Source organism: Bos taurus, chromosome 2 (assembly GCF_002263795.3).
Source record: "Bos taurus isolate L1 Dominette 01449 registration number 42190680 breed Hereford chromosome 2, ARS-UCD2.0, whole genome shotgun sequence".
Classification (NCBI taxonomy): Eukaryota; Metazoa; Chordata; class Mammalia; order Artiodactyla; family Bovidae; genus Bos; species Bos taurus.
Window position 1 is genome coordinate 125044110 of NC_037329.1, and position 15163 is coordinate 125059272.

The 15163-nt window shown below is 41.9% G+C and overlaps 1 protein-coding gene and 1 long non-coding RNA gene across 2 annotated transcripts in view; both read left to right on the forward strand.

Annotated features, from left to right (window-relative positions):
- LOC104971345 (uncharacterized) overlaps positions 1–15163 on the forward strand; it is a 27496-nt gene extending 12333 nt beyond the window's left edge. The window contains exons 2-3 of the long non-coding RNA XR_805150.4: positions 12557–12591; positions 14783–15163. This is a non-coding gene — a long non-coding RNA (uncharacterized lncRNA). The remainder of the gene's footprint in view (positions 1–12556; positions 12592–14782) is intronic.
- LOC613756 (large ribosomal subunit protein eL20-like) lies at positions 1022–1588 on the forward strand. Its single transcript, XM_059879468.1, is given in 2 exon segments — positions 1022–1391; positions 1394–1588. Coding segments are annotated over 2 exon segments (510 nt in total). The 5' UTR covers positions 1022–1051; the 3' UTR covers positions 1564–1588.

The window sequence follows — 15163 nt, forward strand, 5'->3', positions numbered from 1 at the left end:
AAACCATCCCCAAGAAAAAGAGATGCAAAAGGCAAAAGAGTTGTCTGAGGAGGCCTTAACAAAAGCTGAGAAAAGAAGACAAGCTAAAGGCAAAGGAAAAAAGGAAAGATATACCCATCTGAGTGCAGGATTCTAAAGAATAGCAAGGAGAGATAAGACAGCCTTCCTTAGTGACCAATGCAAAGAAATAGAGGAAAACAATTGAATGGGAAAGACTAGAGATCTCTTCAAGAAAATTAGAGATACCAAGGGAATATTTCATGCAAAGGTGGGCACAATAAAGGACAGAAATGGTATGGACCTAACAGAAGCAGAAGATATTAAGAGGAGGTGGCAAAAATACACAGAAGAACTATACGAAAAAGATCTTCATGACCCAAATAACAATGATGGTGTTATTGTTATTGTCACCTAGAGCCAGACATCTGACTTCTTGGAGTGTGAAGTCAAATGGGCCTTAGCAAGCATAACTGCCAACAAAGCTAGTGGAGGTGATGGAATTCCAGCTGAGCTATTTCAAATCCTAAGAGATGATGCTGTGAAAGTGCTGCACTCAATATGCCAGCAAATTTGAAAAAAGCAGTGGCCACAGGACTGGAAAATGTCCGTTTTCATTCCAATCCCAAAGAATGTTCAAATTGTCATACAGTTGCCCTCATTTCACGTGCTAAGTAATGCTCAAAACTCTCCAAGCAAGGCTTCAACATTATGTGAACCAAGAACTTCCAGATGTTCAAGCTGGATTTAGAAAAGGCAGAGGAACCAGAGATCAAATTGCTAACATCTGTTGGATCATCAAAAAAGCAAGAGAATTCCAGAAAAACATCTACTTCCGCTTTATTGACTACACCAAAGCCTTTGACTGTGTGGATCACAACAAACTGTGGAAAATTCTGAGAGAGATGGGAATACCAGACCACCTGACCTGCCTCTTGAGAAACCTGTATGCAGGTCAGGAAGCAACAGTTAGAAACAGACATGGAACAACAGATTAGTTCAAAATTGAGAAAGGAGCCTTTTCGAGGGTGGCGGCGGTCGTGGGTAGAGCGCCATGAAGGCCTCAGGGACGCTTCGAGAGTATAAGGTGGTGGGGCGCTGCCTGCTGATCCGCAAATGCCGCATGCCGCCCCTCTATCGCATGAGAATTTTTGCGCCGAATCATGTTGTTGCCAACTCCCGCTTCTGGTACTTTGTGTCTCAGTTGAAGATGAAGAAATCCTCGGGGGAAGTCGTCTACTGTGGACAGGTGTTCGAGAAATCTCCCCTGCGAGTGAAGAACTTCGGCATCTGGCTACGCTATGACTCCCGCAGCGGCACCCACGACATGTACCGGCAGTACCGGGACCTGACCACCGCTGGCGCCGTCCCCCAGTGTTAACGGCACCGAGCCCGGCCCACTCAATCCAGATCATGAAGGTGGAGGAGATCGCAGCCAGCAAGTGCCGCCGACCAGCGGTCAAGCAGTTCCACGACTCCAAGATCAAGTTCCCACCGCCCCAGTGCGTCCTCCATCGCCAGCACAAGCCACGCTTCACCACCAAGAGGCCCAACACCTTCTTTTAGGTGCAGGCCCTCTGTCCCCGGGGCTGCCCAAATACAATTTAGTGGGAAAACCGGAAAAAAAAAAAAAAAAAATTGGGAAAGGAGTACGTCAAGGCTGTATATTGTCACCTTGCTTATTTAACTTAGATGCAGAGTACATCATGTGAAATGCCGGGCTGGATAAAGCACAAGCTGGAGCCAAATTGCCAGGAGAAGTATCAGTAACTTCAGATATGCAGATGACACCACCCTTATGGCAGAAAGCGAAGAGGAACTAAAGAGCCTCTTGATGAAAGTGAAAGAGGAGAGTGAAAAGCTGGCTTAAAACTCAACAGTCAAAAAATGAAGATCATGGCATCCATTCCCATCACTTCATGGCAAATAGATGGGGAAACAATGGAAACAGTGAGAGACTTTCTTTTCTTGGGCTCCAAAATCACTGTAGATGGTGACTGAAGCCATGAAATTAAAAGACACTTGCTCCTTGGAAGAAAAGCTATGACCAACCTAAACAGAGTATTAAAAAGCAGAGACATTTCTTTGCCAACAAAGGTCTGTTTAGTCAAAACTATGGTTTTTCCAGTAGTCATGTATGGATGTGAGAGTTGAACCATAAAGAAGGCTGAGCATCGAAGAACTGATGCTTTTGAACTGTGGTATTGGAGAAGACTCTTGAGAGTCCTTTGGATGGCAAGGAAATCAAACCTGTCAATCTAAAGGAAATCAACCCTGAATATTCATTGGAAGGACTGACGCTGAAACTGAAGCTCCAATACTTTGGCCACCTGATGCAAACAGCTGACTCATTAGAAAAGACCCTGATGCTGGGAAAGATTGAAGGCGGGAGGAGAAGGGGGTGGCAGAGAATGAGATGGTTGGATGGCATCACTGACTCAATGGACATGAGTTTGAGCAAGCCCTAGGAGATGGTAAAGTACAGGGAAGCCTGGTGTGCTGCAGTCCATGGGGTCGCAAAGAGTTGGACACGCCTGAGCCACTGAACAGCAGCAAAGCACGATGCCTGGCACATAGTGAGCATGCGGCCAATATTGATAGCTGTTAGGCAAATCTTCAGGCTTCCTACGTGGCATCAGTGGTAAAGAACATGCCTGCCAACGCACGAGACACAAGAAACTCGGGTTCTATCCCTTGGTCAGGAAGATCCCGTGGAGAAGGGCCTGGCAACCCCACTCCAGTATTCTTGCCTGGAGAATCCCATTGACAGAGGAGCCTGGAGGGCTACAGTCCAGGGGGTCACAAAGAGTCAGACATGATTAAAGCAACTTAACACACATGTAGGCAAGCCTTCAGAAGCCTCTCCCATTCTAAACCGACAAATTGTCCTTTACACAAGTAGTGCAGTGAAAAGACTTTTAACACTTGGCTCCACCGCTTATGATTTTGAGCAAAACTATCTTAACCTCTTTGAACTCTATTGACCTCACAAGTGGTTTCGAATGTTACATGACATCATCTATGCAAAGCACGAACCACAGTGCCTGGCATGCAGTGAACACTTAATAAACAGAGTGATAATTAACACAGGAAGAGTTAACAAGTTCAGCTCAAGGTTGAACAGCTCTTGTTGCAAACAGGCAGGTCACAGGTGGTCACTATTCTGTATATATTTGGGGCTAGCCCTCAGTGTTTTACAATTTTTAAGTTACTTGCCAGCATTAGAAACAGAAATTTCACATATAAGTCCAGATTCTTCTATTTTTTAATGTGAAGCTCTGACTAGGTGTCACACCAGATCTATAAGGAAGATGGCATATAGCAGTTGTTGTTCAGTTGCTCAATCATGTCCGACTCTTTGCCACCCCATGGACTGCAGCGCAACAGTCTTCCCTGTCCTTCACCATCTCCATATAGCAGAGAAACCTAATTTCTTGCAAAGGAACCAGGTAATCCCTGAAGAAGTGATGTTAAAGCTGAGACATGAAAGTTGAGTAGGAGTTAACTTGATAAAGATAGTGGGGACGATGTTCCCAGCAAAGGGACTGGCAGGTCTAAAGACCCTGATTCAGGGACATTAGTGCCTCCAGGACACTTCAGGGAAGCCTGGCTGGAGCACAGAGGAGGGGAAGGTGGGAAGATGAGACTCCAGTTGACACTTTATGGATTTTGGACTTTATCGTGGGGTTGAATGTAGTTCAAGGCTGGAAGCTGGGTGGTAGCCAACTGGTGTAACAAACTGATAGGGGTCAGAATGGATTAGGGTCAAGGGTCAAGACTGAGCAGATGAGAAAGCAGAGCAGTACGAGGAGCCCCATCTAGAAACTCTGGGCAGACACAGGATAGCCTGTCAGGTGTCATCTTGCAAAGGGCAGACTTTATAAGGACCAAGCTAAGCTGAAGACCAGAGTGAATTTCTCATATTCATTTTCAAAGTGAAAAAAATGAGAAAAATAAAGATTTGGACAAGGACATATAACAAACGAGATACAGAACTAGATTCACAACACCTACCATTAACTTGCTGCTTATCTCACTGTATTAATTTTCTCAAGGTGAATAATCTCAGTACCAATACTGTGCTGTTGATAATAATGTAGGTCCTTTATCAAGAGCTGGCTAAATGGTCGGCTCTGTGCTTATGTGCATTACCATTCTCATTATTTCATTTAGTTAACAGCTACAGTCCACCCAAAATAGTATGTACCAGGGGACTGTGGGGTACTGGAGACACAGGAATGAAGGAGACAGACACATCCCTATCCTGTGGGAGTTCACCATCTGGAAAGGAGCTGAGTAGTTGAGGTAATGACAAAGGGCAATTGGCAGGCATTGTAGGGAGAGTCTAAGAGTGAGCCTGTCCTACCATGGGCAGCTGGGAAGGGTTTTTGGAAGAAGTGACAGTTGAGCTGAAAAGGCAGGAGTGAAACTCAGAGGAAGATTGTTCCAGGAACAGAGAACAGCACACTGAAGTCACTGTTCTCACCATAACCTGATGAGACACGGGCTGTGGTTATCCCCTTCTCACAGATGAAGAGACTGAGGTTCTAAGAGAGAGGAAGTAACTGACCCGCTAGACAGTGCTGGGGCCAGGGTATAAGCCTGGATCTGCCTGGACCAAGGCTCATTCTCTTCGCTGCTAAACTGGATATTTCTCTTAGTCGGTCTGTTCCTTCTAAGGGTTGTGTGAGTGAAGTGGAATATTAACTGAGGTGCCTGCAATCCAAGAAGTTGAAATCATGGCTTACAAACTATGCAAGCATGTCTGTGTCAGGGTTGGCTGTCTGTTTGGGAATGACAGCTATTCAGTGACACAGCTCCTGGGCTAACATCTGAATGGATGTTCAGTTCAGCTGAATATGATTCAACAGCCATTTACTGAGTGCCTACTATGTGCTAGGAAGGGTGCCAGGCATTGTCAGAGTTACAGAGATGATGAGAAAAGTGCCCAGGTACTAGGCTAAAGATCATGTTTATTGTTTAGTCGCTAAGTCATGTCCGACTCTTTTATGATCCCATGTTAATCACTAACAGATTTAAAAAGTTAAACAACAAAGCCATAAATAACCCTGGCAGTTAGAAACCATAGATAATATCATAATAGCTACCAAGTTTTGAGACCTTAATGAAAATAAAACTGATCATGAAATCGTAGCTAAAAACTAAAAGCCCATTCTATGAGATTAGGTTGAGGAGTTTGCATGTATTATCTCCTTTAACCCATGTTCATTCTATAAAGCTAATATCATAGTGTCAATGGTACTAATATGGCCCATTTTATAGATGAGGAAACTGAGCTTCAGAGGTTTTTGCTTGAGATTGCAGGGCTTCCCAGATGGCACACTGATAAAAGACTCTGCCTGCTAATGCAAGAGACACAAGAGATAAGAGTTCAATCCCTGGGTCAGGAAGATCCCCTGGAGAAGGAAATGACAACCCATGCCAGTAATCTTGCTTGGAAAATTCCGTGGACAGAGGAGCCTGGAAGACTACAGTCCATGGGGTTGCAAAGAGCTAGTAAATAGAAGAACTATAATTCAAACCCAGGTCTGCCTGACTCCAAAACTTGGACTCTAGAGCATTGCACCACACCATCTTTGCAAGAAGAGTCAGTTTGTGAAAACCCAGGGGAATGTATGATCTGCATTTAGCCAGGCACATATCCAGACAGGAGAAATAAATATCAGTGCTCTAAAAACCCTCCAGGGGAGTAAAGAACCAGGGGAAAAAAATAAAACAAGATGTCTAATCATTTAAATACTAGTTAATCCCTAAATGGAGAAGGCAATGGCAACCTACTCCAGTATTCTTGTCTGGAGAATCCCAGGGACGGAGGAGCCTGGTGGGCTGCAGTCTATGGGGTAGCAAAGAGTCTGACACGACTGAAGAAACTTAGCAGCAGCAGCAGTAATCCCTAAATGGAGAACCTACCTCAAATATTTATACTGTCCTTTTTGTCACTTAATTCTACTTAAACTGGCCTCTAGAAGTATCTTTAATTAGTAGCTAAAGCTTAGAATTTTTGGTATCAAGATATACCTCTTTGAGTTTTTTGAAAAATTAATTGATTAATTAATTAGGCTCTGCCTGGTCACAGTTGTGGCTCTCAAGATCTTCAATCTTCTTTGTCACATGAGGGGTCTAGTTCCCTAACCAGGGATCAAACCCAGGCCTCTTGCTTTGGGAGCTTGGAGTCTCAGCCAATGGACCACTAGGAAGTCCCACCTCCTTTAATTCTTGTTTTACATTTATATGGGAAAGAAAAAAAAGCTGTTTCATAAAAATCAGTATCAAGCAAATAAGAGAACCTCATTAATGGCGAGCTAGATGACTCACAATCTGGAATCAAGATTGCCAGGAGAAATGTCAACAACCTCAGATATGCAGATGATAACTCTTTAATGGCAGAAAGTGAAGAGGGACTAAAGAGCCTCTTGATGAAGAGTGAGTGTTAGCTGCTCAGTCATGTCCGACTCTTTTGAGTCCCCATGGATTGTAGCCCACCAAGCTCCTCTGTCCATGGAATTCTCCAGGCAAGAATTCCGGAGTGGATTGCCATTTCCTTCTCCAGCAGATCTTCCTGACCCATGGATCAAACCTGTGTCTCCTGCATTGCAGGCAGATTCTTTGCTGTGTGAGCTGAAGAGGAAAAGAGGTGAATACAAAGATGGCTTAAAACTCAACATTCAAAAAATGAAGATCATGGCATTCAGTTCCATCACTTCATGGCAAATAGGGAAACAATGGAAACAGTGACAGATTTTATTTTCTTGGGCTCCAAAAATCACTGTGAACAGTGACTTCAGCTACAAAATTAAAAGATGCTTGCTCCTTGGAAGAAAAGCTCTAACAAATCTAGACAGCGTATTAAAAAGCAAAGACATCACTTTGCCAACAAATAGGTCCATCTATTCAAAGCTATGGTTTTTCCAGTAGTCATGTACAGATGTGAGAGATGGACCGTAAAGAAGGCTGAGCACCAAAGAATTGATGCTTTCAAACTGCGGTGCCTGAGAAGACTCTTGAGAGTCTCTTGGACCAGTCAATCCTAAAGGAAATCAACCGTGAATATTCATTGGAAGGACTGATGCTGAAGCTGAAGCTCCAATACTTTGGCCACCTGGTGTGAAGGGCTGACTCATTGGAATAGACCCTGATGCTGGGAAAGACTGAAAGCAGGAGGAGAAGGGGCCAACAGAGGATGAGATGGTTGGATGACATCATCAACTCAATGGGCATGAGTTTGATCAAACTCCAGGAGATGGTGAAGGACAGGGAAGCCTGGCGTGCTTCAGTCCATGACATTGCAGAGTCAGAGACGACTGAACAACAACAGTAGTTAAGGATGTGGGTACGAACTGTGCTATGCTTTGCGAACTTGGGGAAGAACATCCCTTGCAGTAGGCAGCCATCAGTCGTGGGACATGAACATCCTGTCTCTGTGATTATTTGTGGCTGTGGGCAGGGAGGTGTGCAGCCTCATTCCAGATGTTCAGATACTGCCAGAAGTGAAATCTATGTAGCTAAGGAAGTGCCCTGAATTGCCTCTGTGACACATGGATCAGGAAGATCATTGTTGTGTTCAAACATATGATGTTTACACTGTTGTGTTCAAACATATGGATGCTTGCATTTCCATCTGCTTATTTACCCTTTGTCCTAACATAAAAAAGGCGTGAAATAAAACTAATGCTTACTTTATGCCACTTTGAATATGCTATGTTATTGTCTCTTTAACAGTTCATTTAATACTGTGAAATGAGTTCAAAGAGGTAGAACACACAACAGCCTCTATCACAGCAACTGTAACAAGTTACTTATTACAACTATTGTGTTAGTAGAAAAGTATAATGAGAGCTTCCATTTATTGAGTGCACACTATGTGCCAGGCACTGTACAGAGCCCTTCTCATACGTTATCTTTTTTTAAGCATAAAGTGTTTTTATTTGATTTTAAATATTAATTGAAATATAGCTGATTTACAATGCTGTGTTAGTTTCTGCTGTACAACAAAGTGAATCATATATATATATATATATATATTTATATCAACACTTTTTTTAGATTCTTTCCCCATATATATAGGTCATTACAGAGTATCGAATAGAGTTCCCTGTGCTCTACAGTAGGTCCTTATTTGTTATCTGTTTTATATATAGTAGTATGTATATGTCATTCCCAATTTCCCAGCTTATCCTTCCCCCTCCCTTACCCTCTGGTATCCGTAAGTTTTTTACATCTGTAACTATTTCTGTTTTGTATTTGAGTTCATGTGTACCCTCTTTTAGATTTCATGTGTAAGTGGTATTACATGATATTTGTCTTTCTCTGACTTACTTCACTCACTCTGAGAATTTCTAAGTCCATCCATGTTGCTGTGAATAGCATTATTTTGTTCTTTTCTATGGCTAAGTAATATTCCATTGTGTACTTTATCCATTGTCTTCTTTGTCCATTCATCTGTCAATGGACATCTAGGTTGCTTCCATGTCTTGGCTATTGTAAATAGTGCTGCTGTGAACACTGGGGTGCAAGTATCTTTTCCAAGTATGGTTTTCTCTGGATGTATGTCCAGGAGTGGGATTGCTGGATCATTGTGTGTGTGTGTGTGTGTGTTAGTCGCTCAGTCATGTCCAACTCTTTGCAACTCCCTGGACTGTAAGCCACCAAGCTCCTCTGTCCATGGAATTCTCCAGGCAAGCATACTGGAGTGGGTAGTCATTTCCTTCTTCAGGAGATCTTCCTCGCCCAGGGATAGAACCTGGTTCTCCTGCATTGCCGCAGATTCTTTACTGTCTGAGCCACCAGGGAAGCCTTTGCTGGATCATATCATAGCTCTGTTTTTAGTTTTTTTAAGGAACCTCCATACAGTTCTCCATAGTGGCTGTACTAATTTACATTCCCAGCAGAAGTATAAGAGAGTTCTCTTTTCTCCACACCCTCTCCAGCATTTATTGTTTGTAGATTTTTTTATAATGGCCATTTACAGCAGTGTGAGGTGATACCTCACTGTAGTTTTTATTTGCATTTCTCTAAAAATTAGTGAAGCTATGACAAACCTAGACAGTGTATTAAAAAGCAGAGACATTACTTTGCCAACAAAGGTCCATCTAGTCAAAGCTATGGTTTTTCCAGTAGTCATATATGGATGTGAGAGTTGGACCATAAAGAAAGCTGAGTGCCGAAGAATTGATGCTTTTGAACAGTGGTGTTGGAGAAGACTTGAGAGTCCCTTGGACTGCAAGGAGATCAAACCTGTCAATCCTAAAGGAAATCAACCCTGAATATTCATTGTCAGGACTGATGCTGAAGTTGAAACTCCAATACTTTGGCCACCTGATATGAAGAGCCAATTCATTGGAAAAGACTCTGATGCTGGGAGATATTGAAGGCAGGAGGAGAAGGGTGTGACAGAGGATGAGATGGTTGGATGGTATCACCGACTCAATGGACATGAGTTTGAGCCAGCTCCAGATGATGAAGGACAGGGAGGCCTGGTGTGCTGCGAACCACTGGGTTCGCAAAGAGTCAGAAATGACTGAGAGACTGAACAACAGTGATTAGTGATGTTGAGCATCTTTTCATGTGTTTCTTGGCCATCTGTATGTCTTCTTGGAAAAATACATATTTAGATCAACTGCCCATTTTTTGATTGGGTTGTTTGTTTTTTTAAATTTTGAGTTGCATGAGATGTTTGTATATTTTGGAGATTAATCAATCCCTAATTGGTTGCTTTGTTGCAAGTGTTTTCTCCCATTCTGAGAGTTGCCTTTTTGTTTTGCTTATGGTTTCCTTTGTTATGCAAAAGCTTTTAAGTTTAATTAGGCCCCAATTACTTATTTTTGTTCTTATTTTCATTACTCTTTGAGGTGGATCAAAAAAGATCTTGTTGCCATTTATGTCTAAGAATGTTCTGCCTATGTTTTCCTCTAAGAGTTTTACAGTATCTGGCCTTACATTTAGGTCTTTAATCTCATACATTATTTCATGTAATCTTCAGAACAACCCTGTGGTCTAAGGACTATCACCCAAAGAAAAAGAAACAGACTGAGGAGGTTAAGCAACTTCCCGAGGTCACACAGAGAGCAAGTAGCCTCTGAGGCAGACGGATCCTTAAGGCTATCTGAGAGACTAACACCATATATAAACATCAGGCCTGTCTTCCCCATGCGAGCTTTTCTCTTTTTCCTCATCGATATAGACAGCTGATTCCCCTCCCCAGCTGTGGTTGCTGTTCAGTCACTAAGTCCTGTCTGACTCTTTGAGACCCCGTGGACTGCAGCAAGCCAGGCTTCCCTGTCTCACTCTCTCCTGGAGTTTGCTCAAACTCATGTCCATTGAATCGATGATGCCATCCAACCATCTTATCCTCTGTTGCCCTCTTCTTCTCCTGCCCCCAATCTTTCCCAGCATTAGGGTCTTTTCCAGTGAGTCGGCTCTTCGGATCAGGTGGCCAAAGTATTGGAGCTTCAGCTTCAGCATCAGTCCTTCCAATGAACATTCAGGGTTGATTTCCTTTAAGAGCGACAGGTTTGATCTCCTTGCTGTCCAAGCAGTAAGAGAAGTACCTTATAGCAACTGAGCCTTGAGAGGACATGTCTGCAGTCAGGCAGCCTAGGCTAAAATCCATTTCTACCTCTCACAGCTGTGACCTTGGCTGTATTTCTCCGTGAGCCTCAGTTTCCTTATCAGTAAAACAAGGATAATAATGTCTATCTCAGAAGATTGTTGAAGTGTTTAAGATGTGACAGTTTTTTATTTTTTACTTTTTAAAAAATATTTTTAAAATTTATTTCTGTATTTATTTTTAACTATTTTGGGCTGTTCTGAGACTTCATTGTTGCCCACAGGCTTTCCCTAGTTGTGGTTCGAAGGGGCTACTCTCTCGTTGCAGCGTTCGGGCTTCCCATTGTGGTGATTTCTCTTGTCACAGAGTGAAGGCTCGGTAGTTGTGGCCCACGGGCCTAGCTGCTCCGCGACATGTGGAATCTTCCCAGATCAGAGATGGAGCTGGTGTTCCCTGCATTGCAAGGCAGAGTCCTAACCGCTGGACCACCAGGGAAGCCCCTTTCAAAAACATTTATTTATTTGGCTGCATTGGGTCTTAGTTGTCTTATGTGGGATCTTTCACTGCTGTGCATGGATTCTCTAATTGCTGGCTTATTTGCTTTGTGGTATGTGGGATCTTAGTTCCCTAGCCAGCGACAGAACCTGAGTTCCTTGCATTGCAAGGCAGATTCTTTTTTTTTTTTTTTTTGCAAGGCAGATTCTTAACCACTGGACAACCAAGGAAGTCCCCTGTAGGTTTTTAGTACAGAGATCAGAACATAGTAATTGCTTAATAAACAGTAACTCTGATTATTACCTGTCAGCCACCAACTTTATCAGGTACATCTAATAAGGACTGAATTTCAGGAGTGGACCCAACTTAAGGTCAGACTGGGGCCCAAAACAATATTATGCCTGATTCTTTAAAAACAGCACACCTTATGTATACAAATGAAAATTGTTAACTTCAAGTTGTCATCACCTTGGGGACAGTGCGCTTATTCCAGGGACACTTCCATTCTCCAAAACATTTTGGGGATACCCAATTCAGAAATGGCTTCAGGTTCTATGACACATTCTTTTGAATATCCTCATCAATAGCAAATCTTTACCCTCTGTAAAGATAAATTCAATGTTTGAAATAATCAGAAGTTGGTGAATAAGTAGGGTACAGGGGAAGATGAAGTAAGACTAATTTTCTAATATGGCTTTTACATGGATTTTGTCCTTTTATTTTATTTTTGGTCATGTGACTTGATGAATCTTAGTTTTTCCACCAGAGACTGAACCCGAACCCTCAGCAGTGGAAGTGCAGAGTCCTAACCACTGGACAACCAGGGAATTCCCAAGGATTTTATCCATTTAAAATACACTAGTTTTTCTTATCCTTCAATTAAAAAATAAATTAATTTAAAAAATAAAAAAACTAGTTTTTCAAAGATAAAAGCACATGAAGTCCAATTAAATTAAAACAAGCAAGAAAATTACCCATAGCTTACAACACATGCATGTTAAGTCGATTCAGTTGTGTCTAACTCTTTACGACCCCATGGACTGTAGTCCGCCAGGCTCCTCTGTTCATGGGATTCTCCAGGCAAGAATACTGGAGTGGGTTGCCATGCTCTCCTCCAGGGAATCTTCCTGACCCATGGATTGAACCCACATCTCTTAAGTTTCCTGCGTTGGCAGGCAGATTCTTCACCACGAGTGCCACCTACAACTGCTATCATTTTGGTGCATTTTCCTTATCTTTCCTTAATACACAATTTAAAAAATAGAAGTAAAAGTGTATATACAATTTTTAAAATGCTAACCTGATTTAAATTATGTCATAAACATATTTTTATGTTGCTGTAGTCTTTGTAATATTTTTAATGGCTGCATAATATTTCATCAAATAGATATGGCAGAATTACTTAACCACTTCTCTTTTGTTGAACATTTAGGTTGTTTCAAATGTTTTATTATGAAATATATGTAATTTCCCCCCAATTTTTTCTTATCTCTTCAGGTTGGATTACTGGAAGAGGGATGCTGGATCAAAGGGTATGAGAATGTAATGATTCTTTTTTTTTTTTTTTTAATTGAAGGATAATTGCTTTAAATACTGAGTTGGTTTTTGCCATATATCAACATGAATCAGCATAGGTATATATATGTCCCCTTCCTCTTGGCCCTCCCTCCCACCTCCCACCCCATGCCACCACTCTAAGTTGTCACAGAGCACCTATTTGAGCTCCCTGAGTCATACAGCAAATTCCCACTGGCTGTCTATTTTACATATGGTGGTGTATATGTTTCCCAATGGCTCTTGATATTTACTTCCAAATTGTTTTCCAGTAGGTTTTCACTGGGTCTTCCTTGGTGGCTCAGCTGTAAAGAATCTGCCTGCAGTGCAAGAGACATGGATTTGATCCATGGGTCGAGAAGATCCATGGATCGGGCATGGCAACCTGCTCCAGTGCTCCAGTGTTCTTTCCTGAAGAATCCCATGGACAGAGGAGCCTGGTGGGCTACATTCAGTCCATAGGGTCATAAAGAGTTGGATGCTATGAGCACGCATGCACACAGGTTTTCACTCATTTACATTGCCACTGGAAATATTAGAATATCCATTTCACTGTATCTAAAACAAGCACTTGGTATCACAATTTTAGTGAATTAGGAACTAGAAAAATATTTCCTTGGGAACTAATTTTAAAGTCAGCTGGGGGGCTTCCCTGGCGATCCAGCAGTTAAGACTGTCCACGGTCAGTGCAGGGAGCACGTAACTAAGATCTCCTCATATGCGGCAGGGTGTGGCCAAATAAACAAATAAAATAAAATTGGTTGGACTTCTCTCTCTCCCTCCCCAAATCAAAAAATATATGTATTTGAAAAAAATTTACAAAAACATGTAAATAAGTGTGTAGTTTCTCAAAATTAGTACTTTGAAGGGAATCACTCAGTTAGATGTTTGTCTTCTGATATTTTTGTTTTTTAAAAAATTAATCTCATCACTTCACATTCACACCTCCAAAGAAAAACACAGGAGCAATTATAGTCAACCTGACAAAAACACCGGTGTGATGACTCATATCCTGTCCACCTTGAGTTTGGTGCTGGTGCTATACTGCTGGGCCCCACGCTGCTGGGAGCCTGCCATTGCCTAAAGGCTTCTGGGGGTGGGATCGTCTCTGCTTTGAAAGAGGAGGGATCACCTTTTAAAGTGAGTGGAGAAGACTGACTTCTTTACCCTCTTATAACAATCACACCAGCTAATAAGGGCCCAGACAGAGTGGAAAATGCCAGATACCCGTTACCCCCCTACTAAAGCAATGATCTTTTGTTTTGTTTTTAATTATTATAACTTTTCAGTTACATAAGAAACATACTTTCATTGTAAGTGTATAAATAAGACAGGCAAAAACAATAAAAAGTACAGCGTATTTCCCAATACCGAGCCAAAGCCGTCAGATTTTGAAGTATGTGCCCTCACACCATCTTCCCTACAGCACACGTTTTATCTAAACCATCATGCCACCTGTGCTCAGTCCCTCAGTCGTGCCCAGCTCTTTGCGACCCCAGCCTGCCAGGCTCCTCTGTTCATGGAATTTTCCAGGCAAGAATATTGGAGCGGTTTGCCATTTCCTTCTCCAGGGGATCTTCCCAACCCAGAGATCAAGCCAGTGGCTCTTGCTCCTCTTGCATTGGCAAGCAGGTTCTTTATTTCTGAGCCACCTGGAAAGCTCAAGGAGACTGAGACAGAGAAGCCATTTGCCTAAGGTCACAAAGTTTATAAGTTAACTAATGGGAATACTTTTTCCATGTTGTTAAGTTCATTTCCACACAATTTTTTGAATGGCTGCACGGTATCTCACTCTGTGGATGAAGTAGCATTGTTCCACTTCCTTTTATGAGACATCTAGACTATTTCCATTTTTCAGTGTCATACACATCACTAAGATACTTACTATATGACCTTTGTGCACATCCTTGATTATTTCCTTTTAGGCTAAATGCCCTCAGGAAGAGTTGCGTTGATTTTTATTTTCCTCAAAGAGATGTTCCTTTCTCTATGTTTTTCATGATCTTAAATGTTATAAATTTTACCACTTTTGCCTACAGCAATATTTTAAAATTCATTTTACCAGTTCTGACAAATGAATGCCAGCGCTAAAGGGTGAGTCATTTCTCCAAAGTAAAGGAGCCAGGGCCTCATATCTGCCCCCTTTCCATGCTCTCTTGCCTTTTACAGGTGCTGAACTTCATGGCTTATCCACTTGTTCATTGGAGAGGAATGAGGACTGTTAACCTGGGACAAACCAATTTATGCAGGCAAGATTCTTTTGGTCTATGAGTCAGCATTCACTCATTCACTCATTTAGTAAATATTTGAATAGTTACTTTATGAGTAGTACTAAGCAGAGGTTATGAGGTTCACAGAAAAAAATATTTAGAACATGCTGAACAAAACATTTAGCACATTACACACAATAATAGCTCAAGAAATCAATATTTATGCCAGGCACTGTGCCAGTTGCCCAAGGAGTGTACTATCTCCTTTAATTCCTATACCAACCTGCAGAATTGGGTTCTTTTTTAACATTTATTTTTATTTATTTATTTGGCTGCACTG